Source organism: Venturia canescens, chromosome 1, assembly GCF_019457755.1.
Source record: "Venturia canescens isolate UGA chromosome 1, ASM1945775v1, whole genome shotgun sequence".
NCBI classification, from domain to species: Eukaryota; Metazoa; Arthropoda; class Insecta; order Hymenoptera; family Ichneumonidae; genus Venturia; species Venturia canescens.
Genome location: NC_057421.1, coordinates 33,069,889 through 33,093,479, shown reverse-complemented (window position 1 = coordinate 33,093,479; position 23,591 = coordinate 33,069,889). Strand labels below are relative to the sequence as shown.

At 36.9% G+C, this 23,591-nt stretch overlaps 2 protein-coding genes across 3 annotated transcripts in view; both read right to left on the bottom strand.

Moving 5' to 3' along the window:
* Positions 1-305: 305 nt before the first annotated feature.
* Positions 306-1,538, bottom strand: Aptx (aprataxin). The gene is made up of 2 exons (XM_043414738.1): positions 943-1,538; positions 306-528 (listed from the first exon to the last, which is right to left on the bottom strand). The coding sequence occupies exons 1-2, from the start codon at positions 1,436-1,438 to the stop codon at positions 365-367; spliced, it is 660 nt and encodes a 219-aa protein (XP_043270673.1). The 5' UTR covers positions 1,439-1,538; the 3' UTR covers positions 306-364.
* A 2,931-nt stretch (positions 1,539-4,469) lies between these two features.
* Positions 4,470-23,591, bottom strand: part of Mrtf (Myocardin-related transcription factor) — a 138,673-nt gene continuing 119,551 nt past the window's right edge. Inside the window, exons 6-14 of one of the 2 annotated variants that reach the window (XM_043428819.1) lie at positions 19,265-19,561; positions 17,632-18,032; positions 16,688-16,972; positions 12,959-13,099; positions 12,131-12,311; positions 11,722-12,021; positions 11,021-11,628; positions 10,327-10,890; positions 4,470-9,742 (exon numbers count right to left, since the gene is read on the bottom strand). In XM_043428819.1, the coding sequence (XP_043284754.1) occupies positions 9,329-9,742; positions 10,327-10,890; positions 11,021-11,628; positions 11,722-12,021; positions 12,131-12,311; positions 12,959-13,099; positions 16,688-16,972; positions 17,632-18,032; positions 19,265-19,561 (3,191 nt within the window). In that variant the 3' untranslated portion in view covers positions 4,470-9,328. The remainder of the gene's footprint in view (positions 9,743-10,326; positions 10,891-11,020; positions 11,629-11,721; positions 12,022-12,130; positions 12,312-12,958; positions 13,100-16,687; positions 16,973-17,631; positions 18,033-19,264; positions 19,562-23,591) is intronic. The other variant, XM_043428826.1, reaches the window with a different exon arrangement.

Below are 23,591 nucleotides of genomic sequence, written 5' to 3'. Positions count from 1 at the left end.
AATTGAGCACCGTATGATGGAAAATTCTCAAAGTAAGCATACCCAGGTTGCAAATGTTTTGGGTTATAATTTATTTTAAGTCCAATCATGGAACTGGGAAGCAGTTTATCATTTTTCCGATTACCAAAAAAAGATGTTTCCAGGGTATTTGAAAAACGAATAGAAATTCGCTTCGGTACTATGAATTTACCTCCGGAAAAACAATTATTTAAAGTATTAAGGCACTCCGGTCTATGTACAGCGAAAAGATCAAAGACAAATGGGATTTGGACTTAGTCACAATGAAATTGTAGAAAATGCAAACATTAAATAAATGTTCTTTATTATCCTAATTAAGATCTTTTTTTTTGGATTGAACTTATGATTAGTTTACATTTATATGCTCTACCAAATGTTTCTTGAGATCTGGCAGATTTTTTGGTCGATATGAACATTTGTGACATATCAAGTCTTTTTTCAAGTACTTTTCGCTCTCGCTGCTACTCATTTGTTTGATATAACCAAGATCCCTGAGTTCCTCTCGAATACCTGAAATTAAAAAAAGCATGTATTTCCACAAACATATAATCCTTTGAACCTTCTGTTTTATTATTCCGTCCTTTCGAAAGTATTATTTTTTTTTTTAATTTATCAATTTAATTCCCAAATACTTAAATTTCAAATAGCATTTAATCAAATTTGTGAATGTTCTTCGGGAAGTATGATACCAAGGCAAGTCAGAAAAACAAAAAAATTGTTGAAATAAGAAAATCAGAAAAATTGCAGTTGTCTGAAAGGCCTAGAATATTTCAAGCAAACTTGAACCGCAAACCTGAGAATCTGATGTTTGGTAATTTGATCAATTTTATTGTGCACATATTCAATAAGTTCTCCTCAGAGAAAACTATTTCATTAAGGAAAATTTGAAAATGATATAAAAAAATGAATTATTAGCTGTCTTACTTTGTGAAGGTCGGAAGAAAGGCGTTGTGAAAGAATTCCAGTGATATTTGTTTTTCAAACAGGGACTATCGAAATCGGTACTTATAACATGCAAGTGTAACCGAGCCATGCTCGGGACAGCATGATATCCGAGGATGAATTCGTAATCCTGATGTTGATCTGCGACTTCTTGACCAATTTTTTCCATATGTGTTAAGAGATTTTCGTGCTCTTTGGTTAATTTTTTTATTGAGTGGATATCATCTTTCGGAAGAACGAGATAGTGATGACGCGACTTGGGATATTTGTCCTTAATAACTGTCACCTGGTCGTCTTCTTTTACTATGGATTCTGGGTTTTCCATAGTTTCTAACAAACCCTCTCGCCAGTGTCTTTTTCTCGCTGGAGTAGCTCCAGTATTGGAAGCAACAATAGTGTGTTTCATCTTCACAAAGGAAAACTTACTCTTCTTAAAGGGTTTTAGGACTGTCGTTAATCGTTGACAGCCAGTGGACATTCGACGGGAATTATTAGGTAAGTAAAGGGTGGATTGATGTAAACAAAACAATTGAAAACAATCATGAACTTGGGTACGATCAGCTGAGAGGGACTGTTGAAAAAAATCGTCAACATGAACCGACGGTAGCGACCTCGTCAATGTTCCCGCCAAATATGAATGTTGTCTGTTTAATCACATTAGCAACGACCCGAAATTACAGTATATGAAGTTTTTTTTATGTATTGGAGTGCTTTTTGACCTATAAACCTAAAAACGAAATGTTTCAAAAATAACTTTAAACAAAATGTTTTAAAAAAACATTTAAAAAACTCCCGACTGAAAAATCGTACAGCGTATTGAAAATAAAATGAAGTGGAGAAAAAAAATGAAGGTTAGAAAAAAACAACATTGTAAAAAAAATTTGCGTTTCCAGAAAATGATTTATCTTCAAATTCTTTTTCTTAAGAAAATAGAAGTAAACTTTAAAAAGACTGAAATAAAATAGATTAAATATAATTAATAAGATAGATAAAAAAAAACCATTTAATTGTTAAGTACTACTCCTTCGAGATTCGATTCCTATGGTTAATATTGATTGATGGTAGGTAAGTCATTTATATACAAAAATAAAAATTTTATTATAATTTTCAAAGTTGAATGATTGTACAAAGAATGAAGGTGATAATAAAAAAAATGTAATCTAACAAACAACTAAAATATGTTATAAACATAATGGAATTTAATATTTGTCGGGAGAAGTCTCTGATCAAATCATTGAGTAAGAACTAGAGACATCTCCCGACAAATATTAAATTCCATTATGTTTATAACATATTTTAATTGTTTGTGAGATTACATTTTTTTTATTATCACCTTCATTCTTTGTACAATCATTCAACTTTGAAAATTGTAATAAAATTTTTATTTTTGTATATAAATGACTTACCTACCATCAATCAATATTAACCATAGGAATCGAATCTCGAAGGAGTAGTACTTAACAATTAAATGGTTTTTTATCTATCTTATTAAGTATATTTAATCTATTTTATTTTAGTCTTTTTAAAGTTTACTTCTATTTTTTAAGAAAAGGAGTTTGAAAATGTTTTTTTTTCTAACATTCATTTTTTTTCTCCACTTCATTTTATTTTCAATACGCTGTACGATTTATCAGTCAGGAGTTTTTTAAATGTTTTTTTAAAACATTTTGTTTAAAGTTATTTTTGAAACATTTCGTTTTTTTATTGAGATTTGTTGTCAACACTGACTCCAGGAGTGCTATTTTCAACACACCATTGTACAAAAAAAATACCATGGAACAAATTAAAAACAAAATTTTTCCAGTACTTCTGAGTGTGTAAAAGAGGTGTACAAGGTTTTTTATTTAAATCCATCTAACTAATTTTTATTTATAAAATAAAATTTAAAAAAACCTAAAATTCCAACTTTTACACTGTTCACAGCCCTTCAAGTGGTCTTACACCTTCATCCTTGCACCTTTATTGTTTACCATACAAAGAAATGAGGAGATATTAACGCACCTTTTAATATTTCATATAAGTTCAATTCAAACTGTATTATACACGATTGAAAAATGATTAAGTTTCACATGATGAAAAAAAAACAGTATTAAACCAAGTCCAAAAATGAAATTCATAAAAATTGAAAGCTGGTTCAACACAATTGGAAAAAGTTTTTTTTGAATGAGCTGAAAATATATTTTTCTTTAAAAATGATATTTTTAAATACGAAAATTCATATGGAAAGGCTTTGTATAGCATATGGTTCTATTTTTCAAAAAATGTACTGCTGTTTGTATGGTAAATAAGGTATTCGATTCAATACGACTGTACTGAAAACTTCGTAAAACAGCCTCAAAAAAAAATTAGAAACACTGCATCATGCATTTTTCAATATCAAAGCACTCGGAGTTGTGTGATCTTCGGCAGGCTGTAAAGAGTGATGGAAGTTCGGGTCAAGAAATTCCTCGAAGCGGGTCGTTCTAGATATAAAGAAGAACTACTCTCACCTAAATTTTTGTGAACTTCGGAGTTGATAGAAATCCGTGGTGCACGGTCAAAGTTAGCAATTTTTTGTAAAATTTCGTAAAATACCAACTTTGGAATGATATCTCTCTAGGCACCTTCACGCAATCCAAATTTTCGGCATGACTCTCGCTTGGAAGGTATAAAAAACAAAAAGGTATAAAAGGTATGAAAGGCCTCATGATCTGGAAGACTGAACCACGTTTTTTTATAATCTAGATCGTATACTAAAGGAAATGGAACCAGTATTATTTGACTTGAACGTAAAGTTTTCGCGAACCATCATCTTAAAACGAGGCAAAAAATGGTCATTTTTTTATGTTTATAAGGCTCGTTCTCGTGACCTTGAGCACTTGGAGAGTTGAAATTTGGTATTTGGGGATAGTTTTTAAGGTACTTCAAAGTACCCAAGTTTGAGCAAAATCGAAAGACCCCTCCCGAGAAATTGGGTGAAATCCAATGGATCTACTCATTAAGGAGTTTCGGTACAAAAGTCAAAATATTAAGAAATTGATCAAATTTGGTGATAATGTTCTTCAACATCAAGTGCGAAAACACAAATTTTTTCAAAATTTTCTTCTACTTAGTTATCGAGTAATTACGCATTAAAGCAGATTTCTTATGCCCGGAATGTATACCTATATATATGGAAACGCTATGCTTATACACGTAAACTTTAGTGATCAATTACTCGATAACTGTGTAGAAGAAAAATCTTAAAAAATTTGTATTGTCAAATTTGGCACTAAAGAATATGTTCACCAAATTTTATAAAATTCTAAACTTTTTGAAATTTTTTATGTTTTTAGCATGTTTTAGCATGGCAACATTGTATCGCCTGTACCGAAACTCCTTAATATATATATAACGTGCATATTCTGCTAAGAATCAAAAAAGAGAACAAAGTAATAAATCGCTACATTTTTTTTGGATTTACTAGTTATTTTGTTGAGAGGGCGTTTAGTGAGGTTAAGTAAGGAAGAAGTAAAGACAAACTTTCCTAATAATTCTCTATTTATTTATTTATTTAAATTCAAATGGAAGGCAATCGATAAATTTGCAACAAATAAAAATAAATAACACTCTCTCTCTCTCTCTTTCTCTCTCTAGCAATAATTATGTGATCGTTATCTAAAATTATAATTCATATAATAATTATTATAATATTCATTATAGTGATAATAATAATATTAATGATAATAATTAATTCAGTGATAATAAACAAAAGTTCCATCGTTCATCCGTTCATTCAATCGCAATATCAAACATTCGATCAAGCGATATTCGCTCTATGTTCGAACTGGTACGTTCCGGTATACATAAAATATAGATACACGCATTCGAATAATTTTTATTTAATGTAAGATTCGTTTTGAACAGATGTTAAACGAAGTTTGTCACAAAAAAGAGGAAAAATAACAGAAAAAGAAAATATAGTAACGCCAATATTGCTGATTACGTTCTTGTCTCATTGACGGACTAAAATTCAGACTCCCACAGCCTTAGAAAAAATTGTATGATCGCCGCCTGCTCACGTCCAACCTTTTGGACGATCATTTTATCAGCACAGATATCACATGCTGCTAATGTATATTTTGTTTTTCTTTCTTTCTTTTTTTACATTTCACAGTAGCATGTGGAACAATATTTTTTCATCATTCCACAAAAATTGGAGAATTGAAAATTGCTCTGTTTTATAATTCAACGAAAAGGATGTTAAACCGATGCACTCTTCTTCGTTCCTTTCAGTGTATAACAACTGCACCGTTTCATCTTTCGATCATTTTTAATAGTCGAAGGAAAAGGAAAAACGATTTTTCCTTTTTAAATTTCGGATAATTGTTTCAAGAAACGCGATAAAACACTTTTCACAAAACGATACTCTTAAAAACTAAGAAAATTCGTAATACACTTATTGACACACATTCCGAAAAACGTATCGCACGGTTCTCTATATTTCGCTCCGCTGAAATCATCAATCATGCACTTGGTCATTTACAAAATTTCGCGAAAGAACGAAAAGAAGAAATTAAGAAAGATACAATAATCCTAATTATTGTCATGGCAATAGTACGATGCTGACGAGTAACTAAGCAATATGTGCCAGGCAAGAGAAATTTGGCTCCTACTATTGTTTTAAAGAAAATTTTGAATGAACGAGATTTTTCCGGAGAAGTATCCACCTCTTACGCTCGAAGTCCCGGAGTTTTTTAAAAATATAATTGCCTCGATGATGTCTTGAAAATTTTGGCGAAATCAATGATTCCTGCTCACTCGTCTGATAAAACATTTTCATCTCGATTTTCCTCTATACAAATATTATTTTTCCTCCAGACATTATTCCGAGTTCACGTTTAATCATTGAATTTGATTGTTTCCACGTATTTTCGATCAGTTTTCACGCGAAGCTTTTTCATGATTTGTATAAAGTAGGGTTTACATGAAGTTTTTTAACACACGCTCCAAACTCCAAATTTAGATAAATCTCAACGCAAATGTTGTTTCCAAGTAGAATACTATATAATTTTTTTTTTTAAGAGAATGGAACATCGCAAGCTCTTTCTTATCATAAGCGCAATTTGAATCTTCCGAATGAATATTTCAGTAGTTTGTTGTGCCCAACGAAAAACTTGGCTTTTTAATTTTCAAGATATTATGCCTGCAATTACGTATACCGAGTTTGCTCGTTTTTCAAAAAACTCCGAAACTTTTGTAAAAGAACGTCGGATCATACATCCAGTGTCCCATTTCGCTTACTCAACATCGAAAAGACTGCGTTCTCTTCCATTCTGTATTTTGCAGAATTAACAAAAAGAGTTCGACGATATGATGGAGCTCGATGAAATAAATAAATAAATTAACGCAAAAAACATTACTTTTCACATCAATGGCAATAAATGCATTTGAAAATTTGGCAGAATTTCAAGATTGTGTAACGAGTTACTCAGAGCCCCCAAAACAATGTTGTTGCATAACTGCACAGGCTCTAAATGCTTCCAAAATAGATTGCGTCTGAATAGTTTTTTCCGGGTATTTGTGCATAGGGATGTAGGAAGGAAGTTGTGAAGGGGTTGCGAAAGTGACGTTTCAATTTCATTCTGTTTTTGGGCTCTCAAACCTCTAGGAGCTCTCGTTTGGGATCCTTGAAAATAAAGTTTGGAATGTTAGAATTTTCGTTGCGTTCGACGAAATTTCGTTTTCAGTGAAGCTTCGTTCAAGATATCGTGGAGCGATTATCGTTATGGAAAAATTCAGAGATGCCAAGTCTTTTCGTTGAAGAAATACAGCGATTGGATGTTTCTTGTGTGACCGACGGGGTTTTACGTCCGAAAAAAAAGAGCTCGAGTCACTTACAAAATTAGTATTACTCGTATTATGACTCAGTCACCGCGCGTAGCCAAATTTCGATTACCCTGATGAGAGAGTCGGAGAAGCCAAAATTGCGTCACTTGTCCCATTTCGTTTCAATATTTCTGAATCGCACTGCCGATTGATCCTATCAATCGTATCTCGCTGTGTGAGAATTAAACGCAACAAATTATGATTCAGTTAGAGTCTAATTTTTACACAGGAAACACGCAATTCGGATTATCAATTTCCTGTCTCATTGGAAAAAAAAGTAAGAACATGGTCAGATATTCCAGAAAAAATTATTCAACACTCGCACACAATTATTTTACGTTTTAATAAAATATTGCGTGTCTGTTTTATCACTTTTTCTTTAATTTTCCAACCCTGTTTTCTTTCCAGGAGCCGGAAAATTTATTATTGAACAGATCCTTGTAGATTGGTTAACGTTTTTTTTTTTTTTTTTTTTTTTTTTTTTCAACGAAAATCAATGGTTCAAGGTGCGAGCGTTGATAAGCAATATTGATACTCCTTCTCAAACTTATAATTGTTAATGATTTCATTCGAAAATACAACATCGCGAAACGCACGTTTCGTGAGCACTTAATCATAATCATCGTTACAGGCATTTTAATTTATAAAGTTCTATCGAAACTCAGCCCCTCGATAATCAAAATAAATCATTCAATCTTTTCTATTGACATTGTTTTCCATTCATGTGTTTATAAGTATAAGAACGAAATCATGAATGTCGGGCGCTCACAAACACAATTCAATTTGTTAATTATAATACGAGACCTTTGGGTATGACTGTATGGCCGGTATATACATTCTTAAGGCGATCTATCATTCGTTCAACCGGTAAAATCCTGCATTGAATATTTTTTGGACACAGTTGGATGTTCATTTTCTTCAGAGACAAAATGTACTTTTCATTTTCTCAAAATATCAAAGTATTAAGAATAAAAAAGGAACATGCGTCCCAGCTGTTTCCATTGCACTTGGCGCAACTGATGGATCGCCTTCAAGTGAGAGAAGAGTAAGAACGAAGGTTAAGCTACGCATCAACATTCTTTTTGGGCAAACGATATTGCTCGTTTTTCAGTTTTTCCACGAAAGTTCCGGTATCAAGGTACAGGTAGGGTCTGACTTCGTAATTCAAATTCGTTCAATTATCGCCGCAGCGACGTTATACCACCTCGATGTAACAGACCGAGCACTTCAAATGAAATACATGATTCCAATATCTAAAACATATTTTTGAGTTTCGAAAGATCTGTTCTTTTCAGTTAAAAAAAACCCTCGGTTGTTCAAAATTTAGATAAAAATGATGTTTGTCATTCGAACAATAGCAATTCGAAGAAAATGACGCTAAATATGATTTTCCTCTCTCATAACTTCTATAACTTCTTTCTTCACTCAGATTGTACTCTTCCTCTCCAAATCAAGCTCGACGCAAATGCCAGCTACGGATTTTCGGTAACTGGAAGAGCGCGCGCACGGGCCTGCTACAGGAAAACATTTCTGAATGATCACTTTTAACTCACTCTTGTGAGGCTTTTGTTTTTTATCGCACTTTCTGCGTGACCGAAAATCGTGGGCGCACACAACACACAGAAATGTTCTCTTTTTTCAATAGCCGCGCATCAAAATGTCGTCTTTTCAAATTCGCACGTCCGATTCTACTATGCGTTTACTACTTTTTTGACGTATTGTCCTTCACTTCTTGAAGAAGATTGAGGCTTAACGGGAAGAGTCGAGCGAGTTTTAGTCGAAACTATGGCAGCGCAAGACGTGGCAACGAGAAGTTTATCAATTTTCTATTTTGAGTTCCGTGTCTAGTAGAAACCTTTCAGTTACGAATCGCTGAGCCATTAACTCGGTCGAAACGATGGTCTCGCGATCATCGCCTTTACCTGTTTTTCCTCCGTTGCTCCGGAAGATTCAGCTTATCGATTCGATCCACCCTACAAACGCGGTTGACTGGGTCGTCTCGAGGGACGAGTAATTTTTACCGAATCCTTGCGTTAAGGAGATTTTTTCACGCACTCACGCACATGCATTGAGTATGCTCTGTGATGTATGAATGCGCGCACGTACATTCGTATTCATATTCGTAAGCTCCGATACTTTTAATACACGTCATTGAAATCAATGTTCCTGAATTCAATATCGCGAAGTACGTAGTAAATCTATTTCGTGTGATTTGGCGAATGATAAATCATTCGATGTATTATTTATAACAAATTGAGAAGACAAAAAAAATAATGAAAATGTCATCTGTGTTCGACGTGATTATAGCACACTCGCGAAACGTTTGGATTCGATTGTTGACACAGACACACCTGAGAAAGTGACGGGACGAGCATAAGTGTCTCTGGGTTCTCGTGAATTCGAAAATTTTTGCTGCTCTGTTTCACGGATATCATAATTTCTTCCAATAACCGGTAAAGTTAAACGAGTGAGAAATTTGGATGGTTTTCTAAGTACGAAGTGCCCAATTTTTTAACTGGTGCTAGGTCGCGAAATCACACTTGTCCCAACTGAGCGGAATTTCCGAAGACATTTTAAAATCCGCGTCTTCCATGCTGAAGAGCTCGAAAGGATCCTGACTGTTGGCCAACATCGGGTCGTGAATATCAGTCACAGTGGATTGAACAGATTGAGGCGAGTGTTGTTGATTGTTATTGTTATGGTGATAATGGTGATGATGATGATGATGGTGGTGATGGTTCGAAGTCGATGAACCCGGTGGCGATTGAGGAATCCAAGAGTCCAGCCAGTCAGGATCCATATCCATCGGGACGTCACCTATCTCCATCAATTCTTGTGACGCTTCTGTCTTTACCTCGAGATCACAATCCAGACTGCTGAAGTCCATCGTATCCAGTGTATCCAAATCCAGACCCAATTCCTGCATTAGAAGAGACTTTAAAGGTATACATTAATCTTGGATCCTTGAGTCAATCACAATGGAAATTTGAATAACAAAACGAAAACTGAAGGCTTAGGGCCCTACAGCTGATTGACCATTTCAAGATTATCAATTATGTGGGAGTTCAATGAAGCATATTTTAGAATGATTCGAATTAGAAACATTAATTTCAGGACTGGCTTCAAACGAAGAATATATCTTTTACAGAATATACCGTCATATCGTTTGGATGCAGAGCAGTTTTTTAAGTGTTTTGAAAAAAATTCTAATCACATATTGTTATTTTCCTCTATTTAGTCTTGAAAGCGTGTCGGAACGGTATTTTCAAAAGTTCGATATATAAAGACTAAAGTATAGAAAACAGAAAAGTTTAACCAAACTTTTTCGGATTCTGTGCCGCTTTAGTTTAGCTCTATATATTTTTCCTGTATGTATTTTCTATCTTCAATCATTTTACTCCGAACCATTGATTGTAAAGCACGTGTGTAATATAATAATGGAAGAAAATTTACAGAAGGAAACGATTCAGCGAATTGAATTGACTTTTTTTTTTCATTGAAGAACGCGTTTCGACGTACCTTGAAGTCAAGATTGACATTGTCTGAGGAGGTAACTTCCTGAGGTGGTTGAGGGTCGGGTGAGCCACCGATCGGCTGTACGGACTGAGGACTCAAGAGCATCGCGGCGTCCAATTCCGCTTCGGACGACAAAAGATCGGCCGTGAAGGAGGGTATTCCACCGTGAGATTGATGCTGCTGTTGCAGTTCACTTGGCAATTGGACTGAAAAATTGGCGAGTGGAAGAGGCGGCGGCGGCGGAGGTGGTGGTGGAGGTGGTGGCGGCGGTGGCGATGTTACTGTCGGTGGACTCGGACAAGCAGCACTACTCGCATTCACGTCAATCGCCATTGGACTGACTGCCGGACTCAGCGGACTCGAAGCCGCGAAAACGATCGAGTGCGTTGCACTATCAGCTGGTGTCGCGAATACGATATTTTGTGTCAATTGCCGATTTGGAGTTGTGGGCGTGGTTGGATCTGCTGCGCTCGGTGGTAATTCACCGTTCTTTATAAGAATCTCGAGAACATCATCGAGGACCTGACTTTTTACGTGATTCTTTGGCGGTGCTGGCTCGATTTTAACCTGGAAATTAGCGTTTTTCTTTTCAATATTACAATTGGTTCAGTTTGACAGGAAAAGACTGAAAGATAGTAGAGCGGAGTTCAGCGAAAATGATAATAATTATGAGCGAAAATAAAAAATGTTCTTTTACCTTCAACAATTTAGCAGCTTCGTCGTATTGTGGTGGTGGCGGTGGCGGTGGCTTAACTTCTTCCAACACGGTCGTTTGTTGCTGCTGCTGTTGCTGTTGTTGTTGTTGTTGTTGTTGTTGTTGGGCTTGAGCTTGTGCAACCAGAGCACCGAGCAACGAGCCATTCAATTTGGTCGGTTTGGCGAGATTAAGAACAATCGCAGCGGGTAATTGTACGGTGGCGTTGTTGTTCTTTACCTGATTCTTTTTATTGTTTATAGCGGTTAAACTCGTCGAGTCCAATATAGTCGCGTTGTTCGGTTGCGCCTGTAGGAAGGCGGCTAAACTCGCTTTGGCATTGAGTTGTTGAAAGGCAGCATGTTGTTGCTGGGTGCTTTGTGGCTGTGACTGTGAACGATTTTGTTGTTCCTGTTGTTGCAGTTGTTGAAGATGCAGAGCTAATTGCTGTTGTTGCATTTTGTTGTGTAAATGTTGCTGAAGTGCTAGTTTCTCGGCTCGTACCGTAGCCGGTTGAGTCTGACGTACTTGCTGCAACTGTTTTTTAGATTTGTAAAGCTCGCGCTTCAATTCCTCGATTGTTTTGCGTTGTTCCTTTATTATATCGTCACCTGAAATTGTAAAATCTTCATTTATCGCACGCGCTCGAGTTTTAAACAATTTCTTGCAAGCGAATGCATCCAAATATAATTGATTTTTCGTACCTAACGGACTCGATGGATCTTCCTGCTCACTACCGTGTGGCGAATCCGTTCTGGGGCTGTTGGGATCGTCCTTCATCGGTGAACTTGGATTTTTGGCGTGCGGACTAGAATCGTCCCCTGTTATCGGTCCCGGTGTGTCCATCAGTATATGACCCATGTGAGTTACGTGTGGCCCGTTAGAATTCGTAGTTACATTGTTACTCGACGATTCCGTGAATGGTTTTAATCGCTCAATCAACTGTGGCTTCGAACCGGAGACCGGCAAATTCCGACGTTTCAATTCCACTTTCAAGTCGCTTACTATTATTAAAAAATAATAAGTATTAATTTATTTAAAAAAAAAGAGACTTTTTAAATTCGTAAATCTACATTTCCACTAAAAACGTCAGTGTCTTTCACCATTTTTTACCTTTCATATCTTCGAGTTTGCCGAGAGGCCTTAAAGGTGGTTGTTCCGATGGATTATTGGACGCATTCGAAGGTGCGGGACTCGGCACACTTGCACTAGCACCACTCACGCTACCAGCATCACTGCCACCGCTACTGGTCATCGGGAGTGTTTTTTGTGCAGCTGGAAGTATGTGAGGATACTGGAACAACAAATATATATTGCCATGAACACTATTTTCCCTTAGAATGAAAAAACAGGTGAACCGATAGGTTTTAATAAACAAAAGTGCCATCATACACGCTACAAATAATAAGATATAAATGAAATTTTATTTACGAATATTGATTGTTAAAGAAGCCACACAATTCGGAGGTTGAAGCTCTTCTATATGAGTAAAAATGTGCAATTCCAAAACTTCGCAATTTTCCAATAGAGAAAATCATCGAAAAAAAAAAAACAAGCACAAAAGAGGGGTTAATAGATTGCATATTACACGTATCGCGTATCGCAGTGGATTTTCACATCGATCTATGATGAAATGGCGAATTTTAGAACAAAAAGACAACAATTTGCGAGATGAAATTTTTTGGGTTTTCCGATAGTGCAGCACTGAGTGGAATAAAAAGATCTTTTGACAGACGAGCGATAATTTTGCATAAGAAGCAATGATGAAAAATTTGCAGCGAACCGGTGGCTTTCCAAATTTTTCTGGTATCGAAGCCCTGAACGATTGTTTCTTCACAAAGCTTGGCATAATTTTTTTTCTTTTTTTGACAACGAAAAAGTTGGATCTCCTGTTTTTTGTTGTTTCGAACGAAGTACAGATGGCGAAATACACTGTCGTACCTTGTGATGCCATTCGAGTTGCCACTGGAGAAAGAGCTGCTGTTGCTGTAGGAGCAGTTCGTAACGCGTTTCACCGGGCGGCGAAGGCCCGAGACCTGAAGTTGTCGACGATACGGACGTCTTTTGCGCGCTTGGAGGACCCTGCCAACAATTATATCCTTCGTTATATTAATTCATTATTAGCCCCCCGAATTGAGAGGCACTACACACATTGCGACGAGCCCAGTAAACTAATTTAGCCTTAAAGGGGCTGGGACTTTTATTAACTCAACGAATCAACACGTGTCCGCTTAGAAATTGCTTCTCAAATTTTTCTCCTCTCGATATTATCAATGGATCAAGTTTCCTCTGGATTTTTAGTGCAAATCTTTTCCAGCTGAACAAGTCTCACTATTTGAGATTCAATTTTACCCCTTGAAAACGATCGGTATTCGTGTTACGCTATAGCGACAACACTCAAACTACAGATAGCAAAAAAACTCGTGGTTTCTTGTGCACTTCTTCGATTTTTTTTTTCATTCTCTCCTCACGAGTGCAATTAGCGTTCCAATTACTCAGTGTTAACGAGGGAGAAAGACCTTTTTGAATCGCGAGAGTTAATCATTCGATACGATCTCGTATACTTCTCGAGTCTTCTCTCTCACTCTCTCCCTCTCTACACCGTGCTTTTTATTTCGGTTTCTGGCTCTTGCCCTGCCCCGAGAGATATGATACTATAGTGAAAAGTGGTGCCTGAAAGTGTCGTAACGAAAGGAATGAACCAGAGAGCACAAATTTCGGACGGTACGCGCTGGCCATTCCGTTTTTATCTTTCTTTTTATTTATTTATTTCTTCCTCTCTCTCTCTCTATCTACTGCCCTGGCGAAATCGTCGCCTTCCCGGAGTATCACGCCGACTGGCTTCGTAATGCATTTTTGTAAAGCAGACAGACATATTTTCGAGCCCAAAACGCGTATTTAAAAATCTCACGCGGAATGAAAAAAGATCCTTGAGTACTTAAATTCTGCACATCTGTGAAACAGTTTCTCAACTTAATAAATCCACTTCACGATTCTTCATAGCCTTATTCATAATGAATGTTTTATCATTTTCATCGAACTCATGAATACATATGGGCCATTTCAGGCCAAACCGATCACCTTTGAACCCGACCCCTTTCGATTTGACGGAAGCTTCTTCATCCTTTTCTATTGTAACAAAGAAATTTTTCAGAATTTTTTCAAATTTCTTTTCCCGATCTAAAAACAGTTATGAATTTAAAAAAACTGGCGTTATTTCTGTTCAAAGTGACACGACGCTTTCGAAAATTGACTTACTGGGACGTTTTTTTTTTTTAAGATTCGTCTTCGAATGTACATTTCAGAAAAAAATATCAAAAGGTCATAAAAATTCGTCTTCAACGATTTTTTTGGGAGAATTTAGATGAAAAACGAAAATTTTGGGATGATTGCCATTTAAATTTTTTTTTTCTTTTTTCCATAAGAAACTTTGACATTTTCTACAAATTCTCTGAAATTTTCAGAGTGGGATCTTTTCGCTTTCTATTCTCTTCTTTCCAATGAGAATCTTAAAAGTTGAAAAAAAATTATAGATATAAAAATAAAAATCGGTAATCATTGGAAAAATTTCAATTTTTGTTCGAAAAAATCAGAAAAAAATAAAGACGGCCCTTCTGTATTTGTCTAAACTACATTTGAAAACAAAGACAATGGAATAAAATTTGACCAATTTTTGGTCAAACTGTGAGCTTTTGAAAATTTATAAGTAGGTTTGTTTGTGATAAAATTCATTTCAATTTTTCCTTTTTACACTCTACGCTGGCCTGGAATGCTCCACATATTCCCACAATCAAATTAGAAAGATTACTGTAGTTGTGCAATATTTTTTATCTCTTTGCCTATAAATTTTCGTTGCCGATAAATTTTTTTCTATTTTTTCGTTGGGCTGTGAATGATTACTCTATTTATATAAAAATTCTTCGAGATATTTTGTAAATTCGATTCGACATTTCTTTTTATTTTTTTGACTCTAATGAGTTTCGTGCTAATTTGCGTGAAAATACAAATAAGGAGAGTTAAAAAAAACGTAATTAAAAAATAACATTTTTGATTTTTGCAGGAAACTATTGAGGCTAAGAAATAAAGTTGTTACGGATGATCAGACATTTTGAGAAATGTTTCCAGTTATTACATTTCGAAAAGTGGTACATGGCCGCGATACCGCTTCACGAAGTGATGATAATGCGAGAAACCGGTACCGAATATATTTCGAAAATCACTGGAACGATACGCATCGCATTTGATCAGTTCACTAAGTAGGCAAGTAGTTATCGTGTGTCAAATAATTCCATCAAGAGTTAGTTTTTTCGTTTTCAACAGAAAAATTACTGAATTTTGTTTAAAAAATTGGGATTTTTTAATTCACAAGTTCGTTGTTGTGTTAAAAATTAATCTTTTTCAAATCCATTATGACACACGAAAGACGTTAGTATGTAGTTTAATATCCCACTCCAGTTTTTTGACAGTTCATTATAAAGGTGTTTGGAAAATTGTTTCTTCCCGAAGGGTGGGGTTCAATATGTCGAATAACTGAATTCTAGAACGGTCGATATTTCGAAATTTTTAAAGTTGTGATTTCAGTTTGGAGAAAAATAAGTAATTTGAAATTCTTATTCCCGATCGACTATTCAGCAGATTGCGTGTTTAATCAAAAATTCCTTCTTTGAATTCGTATTTACCCGAAAATATATATTTCAATAGTTTTCATTTCGAATGTAATTTTAACAGATCATCCGAATGTTGAAAGTTCATATTTTCGAATTCAAAATGGAGAATAATTGTTTTACAGACAGACCAGAATATAGAGTAGCAAAAAATCGAAAGTGAATTTTTCGAACCTATAAAACTTGGATATGCGGAATAGCGATGGCTCGAAAAGGCGAAAGTCAAAATGGCGATGTTTAAAATTGGAGATCACCGGTCTGAGTGAGTGAGTGAGACGCGTGTATTCGGAGCTCCACTGCATTTCTTTATTTTGATCGATCGACTTTCTAACGTTTCGCTATTTTGACTGTTCGTCGACTCTTTGGTGTTTCAGTATTTCAACCTCAGTAATATTTGGTCTTTCGTTATTATATTTTCAAAATTGTGAATTTTCACAGTATCGCTGACTATAGTAATTTATGAATCGAAAGAGTAATAGTCGAATTTTCGAAAAATCGATATTTTAGTCATCGTCCTATGGGCGATTCGTTACATTCTATTTTCGATGTAGACGTGCTTCGAACCTTGCAGTTTCTGCTTTATTTATTTTCGGCATTCAAAGCTCTAGTCGAATCTATCTGTCTCCATATTATCATTCGAAATTTATAAACTCGAGATTTTAGCTGTTCGAAATTTTAGTCATTCCAACATTTGATCCCCACCCCTTCCCGACATTTAAACGTAGCCATTTGCCATTTGTTATCTCAAAGATATAACAAAAAATAACAAGTGTTTCTCGAAATGTACACTTCTGATCATGAATACCGTGAACGGCATGCTCAGGCAAAGGCAATAATATAATTATTCAAAATTTGTATCATACCACTTTGCATGGGATTTTATAGGACGCTTTTAATTTCCGACTGAATTTCGATAGATTAAGAATATAATGAAGATGAAGAAGAGAAACAAGAGGTAGGAACCGAGGGAGCGTGTTATTTTGCCGTAAACACTGCATTTTCTTACCTTGTATTCGTGAAATTTGATTGTACGAGTCTTAGGTTGACTTTTGGTTTTAGACTTTTTTCGATTTTTGTCCTTTCCTGGGGCATCGCTGCGTTGACAATTGGTCGATGTAATTGGGCTGGATTGGGGTCTCGGTGTTATCGCAGTTGGTGGTGGTCCCGTTGGTGATGCTATCGATATATTTGAGAGTGGGCTGAGGCTCGAGGTTGTTGAGCCCAGAGAAATTGGACTAGGCGCCGGTGCCAATGGCAATAATGCAGCTGTTGCGCCATTCGCCTGACTCGCCTAGAGAACAAAGAGAAATAAAAATTAAAACATACGATTTCAGTTGTTTGTACCTACTATGCCCCGTTTTTCCGATGAATTTTTGTTAATGCTGCAACTTGTTCGAATCAAGGAGCTTGCAAAACGACCTATAGACCTCGATAATACCACTTTGGCAACAACTAGTACGTCTCTCTCTCTCTCTCTTTCTTTTTCTGTCTTTTTCCAACTCACCACGAGCTGCTGCAGCCACACATCGAGTCTACAATCTCTTTACCTTAGAAGGTTTTTTCACCTTCTAACGATAACGCAATCCTCGTCGCAAACGGCACTACAATGTGCAGAAAAAAGAGATAGAAAAAGAAACGTCGTACCGATTTGGGCTTGGAACCTGGACGATTTACCAGCAGCATACGAGTCAGCCGAATGTTTTTCTTTTCAGTTCACTTCAATTTTTCAACAATCTCTCACAACCAACGGTCATTTATGCTAAATTGTCTAATCACTGTGTCACTTATGAGCAATCATTTGTCATATTTTTTTGGGTCGAAGCTATTCGCTTAATATTTACGAATATTTATGCTCTGGAATGAAACTTGAAAAATTTTCTTGTCCCCGCTTGTAAAGTGGCTCAGTGATGTCAACTTTATTCTTCCCTTCAATAGAGTTTGCCCGTTTACCTGCGTCGACGCGTGTTGTTGACTCTGCAATTGTACATGTTGCTGAGTAATTTGTTGACTGGTGAGTTGTTGCTGTTGTTGTTGGTGCTGATTACCGACGACGGTATTGCAAAGTTCGGCAAAAGTTTGTATCGTCGGTTCGGTATTTGTCTGTTGGAATACCGGTGATGTGGAGGAAACGACTACAGCACCACCGGTCGTAGGAATACTGAGGGATAGTGTGACGATTCCCCCTGACGCCGTCGTCGTTTCAATGACTTCGGGACGTTGCGAGGTCTCCAGCGGAGGCGAGGGCGCACCCTCCGAACTCTGCGAATCGTCCTCGAATGTGATGTAATGGTCGGGTGGCTGAGGCTTCGTCACTTGGCCTTCGCATGTTGCTTTAAAGGGAATGTGGCCCTCTAAATAAAACAAACAATTGATTATTCAACGTTTTACTCGAAACAATTACATACATTTTGGGAATCACTACATTTTAGGTTCATAATTCATAATTCAAGCAAAAGGTAGTACAGAAAAATAGCACAGAATTGTTTCTTCTTCTTCTTCTTCTCGAATATCAACCCTTTCAGTCATGCATTTTCATCTCCATCAATTTTCATGATACTTGGCACCCGAGTGTTTTTGGTGTCGCTGATCTCGAATATGAGGTCAGATTTTGAAAATTCAGAATCCTGGATCCAATATGGCGGATGCAAAATTCCAAATACTTATTTATTGTTCTAAAACTTTGTGCCCGGAGGTTTCTGACATTGCTGATTACGAATACGGCATTATATTTTTTAAATTCAAAACGGTGGATCCCATGTGTTAGACGTCAAGTTTTATGTATCTTATTTCTATTCAATATTTTGACTTGAATTTTACTCACTCGAGTCACTTTAGTCAGAACTTTAGAATTTTTAAAATCCAAGATGGCAAATTCAAGATAGCGGATGGAAGATTGAAAAAAATTAACAAACTGTGATAGGCCAATGCGAAAATCTGAAGCTAGAATTTTATAATTCCTAAATCCAATGAGCCGGATCAAAGATAGTGCATGAAAAAATGTTGAAAATTATCGAAACTTGTACTTCGAAGGATTCATTTCCTGGCACGAAGGTCAAATTTTTCGACGACATATCTGTGTCTCTCTTTTGGCGCTAACCGGAACTAACGATGAGGACGCGGAGAGCATCCAAATCAAACAAAGTTTTAGATAAATTAATAAGTATTTTGAATTTCACGTCTGCCGTAGTGGATCCACCATTTTGAATTTAAAAAATCTGACTTAATATTCGTGATAAGTGACTATAAAAATCCCGAGACACTCCTTTTCAATGTAATTGCTTCGGTATTAGAGGTTCGAAGTAATTTTTTGACTGATAGGGTTAAACAAATTATGTCTCCAGAAGAGTCGTCGTGGTCCAGTTCAATTTATCGAATTTCTCATACACCTTTGTCGATGTTTTCAATCGTGTTGATGATTTTCAATATTTTTTTTCGAATGAATGATTAATTCTCTACAATATAATAAAAACACCCTGCGAATCAATCATTATTTGAGAAAAATCTCGAAATTTTTGACAAGTTTAAATACGGGCTGCCGAACGAGTATATCGATGCAAAAATATACGTGGATTTAGTTTCTCACCTTTGACTGCCCTCTCGATAGGTTCTTCGGTGTGTAGAATATTTTTCTGTATGAGCTCAAGAGGTCCAGGCCGATGACTCAGTTGATCGTTGAGTTGGTCGGCGAGTCTCGCTTTCTTGAGCATACGCTGCCTCTCGGCCAAACTCGGATCAACGTGTCCAACGTCCTCGAGTATGTGCTGTCTTACGAGCTCATCGCGTCCAGGTCGCTGCTGAATCTTCGCTTTCAAGAGATCACCCGTCTTTGCTCGTTCTAATTGCTTGCGTTGCTCATAAAATGCCGGAGGGGTTTTCAGTGCTAGTTTTTTATCGAGAGATTAACAGACAGAAAGAGAAAAAATATCATCAGTTGAATGTTTTTTTTATAATTTATTGAGAGTAATTATTTATTTATGAACAAGTATTTATACTAGTCCAATTATCAGTTCTTCTGTCTTCATACGGGGGCAGTTTTTTTTCAATTCAATTCAATAATTGATCAAAACTTGACAGGCTTCAACGAATTCGGATATCATAGATTCTATGGTTTCAATTTTTTTTATGACTTGGTGCAATGTCAACATAATTTTTCGTCCAGTTTGTATTGCGATTGTTTGTGAAATTGTGACTTATCAATTTTCATAGGGCTGCACGTTGAAAATACCATTATATTTGGGGGGAGTTGATGTAAAATCGTTTCGATTTTTAAACCCAGCGTTTGTGTCGTTTTTGATTAATTTTACATTAAACTTATAAATTAAAGGCTCAAAGGCGATGAATCCTTGGAAAAACATGAACCTCCATATCTGAGAATATGCTAATCGCAAATTAATTAGCGATTATTGCCATAAACGACGTCGTCGTAGACTTGATGAAAATCGGTGGGACGTGTTTGAAATTTCAACTCCATCCATAATGACCAACTTCTAACAGTGTGAAACACGTCAATCGATCTATGTACGCTTGGAAACGTTAGCGACAACGACGCAACGTCAAAAGCCCCATTAACGACACGAATAAATCATGCAATTTACTGAACTTCGTTACCAATTTCCTTGCGGTTACCAAATTTAAAACTCCCGTTTTCATCGTAAGACTGCAAATTACTGGGAAATTCAACACTGCAAAACACATCTCGACGGTAATGAAGACCACCGGGGTACGACGAAAAATTGTTCCCTTTTTATGAGAATTAAAAAATTATTCAGCTCTCTCATACCGGAATTAAGGGCGGATGACTCGCTACCGGATGGCTATTTTCCGAATGTTTTTCGTTCGAACATGATGAATTGTTGAAAAGTGTGTTTCCTCCGGAAAAAAAAATAAAAATAAATAATTTCCTGTATTTTTCTTTTGGAATCTGTTGCAAACATGAAAATTTCGGAATTTTTCAACGAAATCGGCACAGGAATTTTTCATACATTTATGCGAGGATGAAAAAAGGTCAACGATCGAAAAATAGGAAAGTTGACTGTGTCGGATGCGGAAAATGGGAAAAAAGCCTTTTTCCAATTTCTCATAAGCGTCATTACATTGAGGCAAACTTCTCTCTGATGATATAAATATGGGATGAGATCATCGCGCGTCAAAACCGCGGACGACGTGTGCGAACAGTCGGGCGAGTGCTATTCGTCATGGAAAATGATGTCGCGAGACAGTTTTCCTGTCTCTTCTCATATACGCATGAAATTTTACAGCATATGCGTGCCTCGAATGATGCAGCATCCACGAATGTATATTCTGGCATTCGGGTGCAAACACCAAAATGTGCAGCACCTAAGTGACGATTAACGTCTAATGAGCGTCCCGATGACGTTTTACCCTACTCTCAAAATCGTAAATTTCAAAATCGCTTTCAGCTGTCATTAAATGTTTGTTTTGTAACCGCGCGTATCTGGAGCTTCTCCGAATGGCATTACTCTTGCTGTAATTCATTTTGCTCCCTGCTTACCTATTGTAAAGAGTTGTTCATTTCTTATATTTCCATTACAGTTTTCGTTCCACTATTTCACTAAAATTAGAGCGATGCAGTGACGAGTAGGACAAAATAAAGCAAGCTTTATTCAAAGTACCTTATCTTTATAATTTCCGTCTATTTTCACTCGAGCCACTCTATTTCGCTATTGTTATCAGCATCATTATTCCGAAGGCAAACATTCAACTCGAGTTTGTTTACCGATTAAAAGGTGTGCGTCGTCAGACACTGTTTTCACTAATCTCCGCGATAAGACTCCGATTTTTTACCACCACCTGTGGAAAGGACTGGTAAAAAATCGGGGTCTTACCGTAACAGAATATTGTGATGGTTCGGTTCTTTGTTGGAACAAATATACGTAAGGGATGTCCACGTGAAAATTCTCCTCGAAAATGGTGGGAACACCTTCGAAATTCAGAGGTATATAAAAGAATTTCAGCGATCTGCGAAGGCCTTAAAAAAGCTGAAAAACCTCTCAATTGAACTTGTGGTAACTTTGAATGTTTATTCAACTTGTGCTGGTAACGGAATATTTGTCGATGTTTTTGTCGTTTGCAGGACATCGTTGACAATGACGAAGTGACATATGAGGCGAGAGTTCAGAGAGAAAAGCACGAATATTTGGGAAATTTCGCTAGTGGTTTTGTCTGGTTGCGAGGGCGTAAAGCGCAGCACACTCGTGCACACGTGTATTCGCGGTTAGCATAAAGTTCTCATATCGTTCAAGCTCTCATGATATATGCTTAACAACGAGCGATGAGCTGCTTTCTCGGTAAAGTGTGTAACTATGCAGAGACACTATAGGCCCGGGGGAATTTTCCTCTAGGCGAATTTCGCGGGTAGTTGTAATTTTAACTGACATATACGGAGGGAGGGAGATACATGGTGCTCGCACACCTGCCGTCTTCCGGACGTCGTCGAAGACTATCCGACGACGACAGAATCCCCAGAAGAACAGAACTATTCATAACATTTCTCTGAGCAGACTATAGACTCGAATATATGATTACAAGTTTAACAAAACAATAAATTTGCGCTCTGCGGGGGAAGGATGGTGGAGCTTTGAGCACAGAAATGCCGAATGCAACGGTAATGTGGGGGCGTTATTCGTACATGTCGGTTCCTAAGCATTTTCCTGGAAATGCGTCATTCGATTATTTTTCAATCGTCTTCTTCAATGCGTTTGCCAAAAATGATTGAAAACCGAACTTTCCTCTCTCTGTTTGACCACATTTCCTTGCGGACCCTTTCGATGGTGGTTTTTCCGGTGAAAGTTTGGGCTCAACGTACGAAAATCAACAATATAACACGATAGGGAAGCCCCAACGACAGCACTTTTAAGAGAAAAAAATCAACATGGCTGGAAACATCGGAGCAGAGGTAAAGTACTGCGCGAAGATATGATCACTCCGAGATGATGAATCGACAATTACGAATATGAGTATTTTGATTGCGTGATCGCTCGAATAGAAAAGACTATTTTCCAGTCAAGTCATAAGGACGCGCCACGAGCTATTTATTTGTACATAAAAAATGAAAAATATTTGTATCTTCGAGTTAGCAAGAGTTCGAAAAACATCGCGATCTAAATCCTTCTTCGAAGTGACCTCCTTCTCGATTAGAGCGTTGCGGTGGGGGAAAATGCAGTTTTTCTTGACCGGAACGAATTGGCCAATTGTCTAGTTATTCTTCCTCTCATTTTCTATCTCGCTCCACTTGGGATGCGCTAATGTTCAAGATCGTAAGAGACTTGTGTTCGGGGTTAAGTGAGGCAACGAGTTATCTGGCCAGAGCATCCGCAGCTGCTAACCGAGCACATTAATGTGTCTATTAAATTAGGCAGGCGAGAGAAGTACAAGGAAGCTGACTCTCCGAAAAGCTTTTCCAAATTCAACTACAATTTCTACGCGTCAGATGCTAAAACTTTCGAATGATCTTCAAATCTTGATTCCAACGTTCTAGAGATTTTCTCTCTCACGCCCCCCCCCCCCCCCCCCCCCCGCCCCTCCCTCCTTCCTTCTCTCTGTTTTGACAGTAGTTATAAATAATTAGCACAGCAGCGTAGACGACAAGATGGCCCTACTCATAAATGGAAGGTGGGGGCGTGATGGTGAGATTTCGTAAAAAAAAGAAAAATGTGATGCATGGCACACGATTGGCACGCGGAATGAGGACGGAATGATGTCGCGTGACGTAAGCAGAGCGATTAAAGACCGAGAGCTCGCAAATAAAGCTATAAACAAAACCATATATAATATCTACCCACAGCTATTTTATTTCGATCATTAAGTTCGGATCCACAATGTCGTGTGAAAGAGTAATTTGCATGTATATGCGTTAGATTTAAATACCGGATGATTACGTCCTTACGTAA

Excerpts from the sequence above, each read along its gene's own strand:
- Aptx (XM_043414738.1), bottom strand. The coding sequence starts at position 1,438 with ATGTCCACTGGCTGTCAACGATTAACGACAGTCCTAAAACCCTTTAAG. Across the intron at positions 529-942 it reads TTTCTTCCGACCTTCACAAA|GTATTCGAGAGGAACTCAGG; the intron begins GTAAGACAGCTA and ends TTTTAATTTCAG.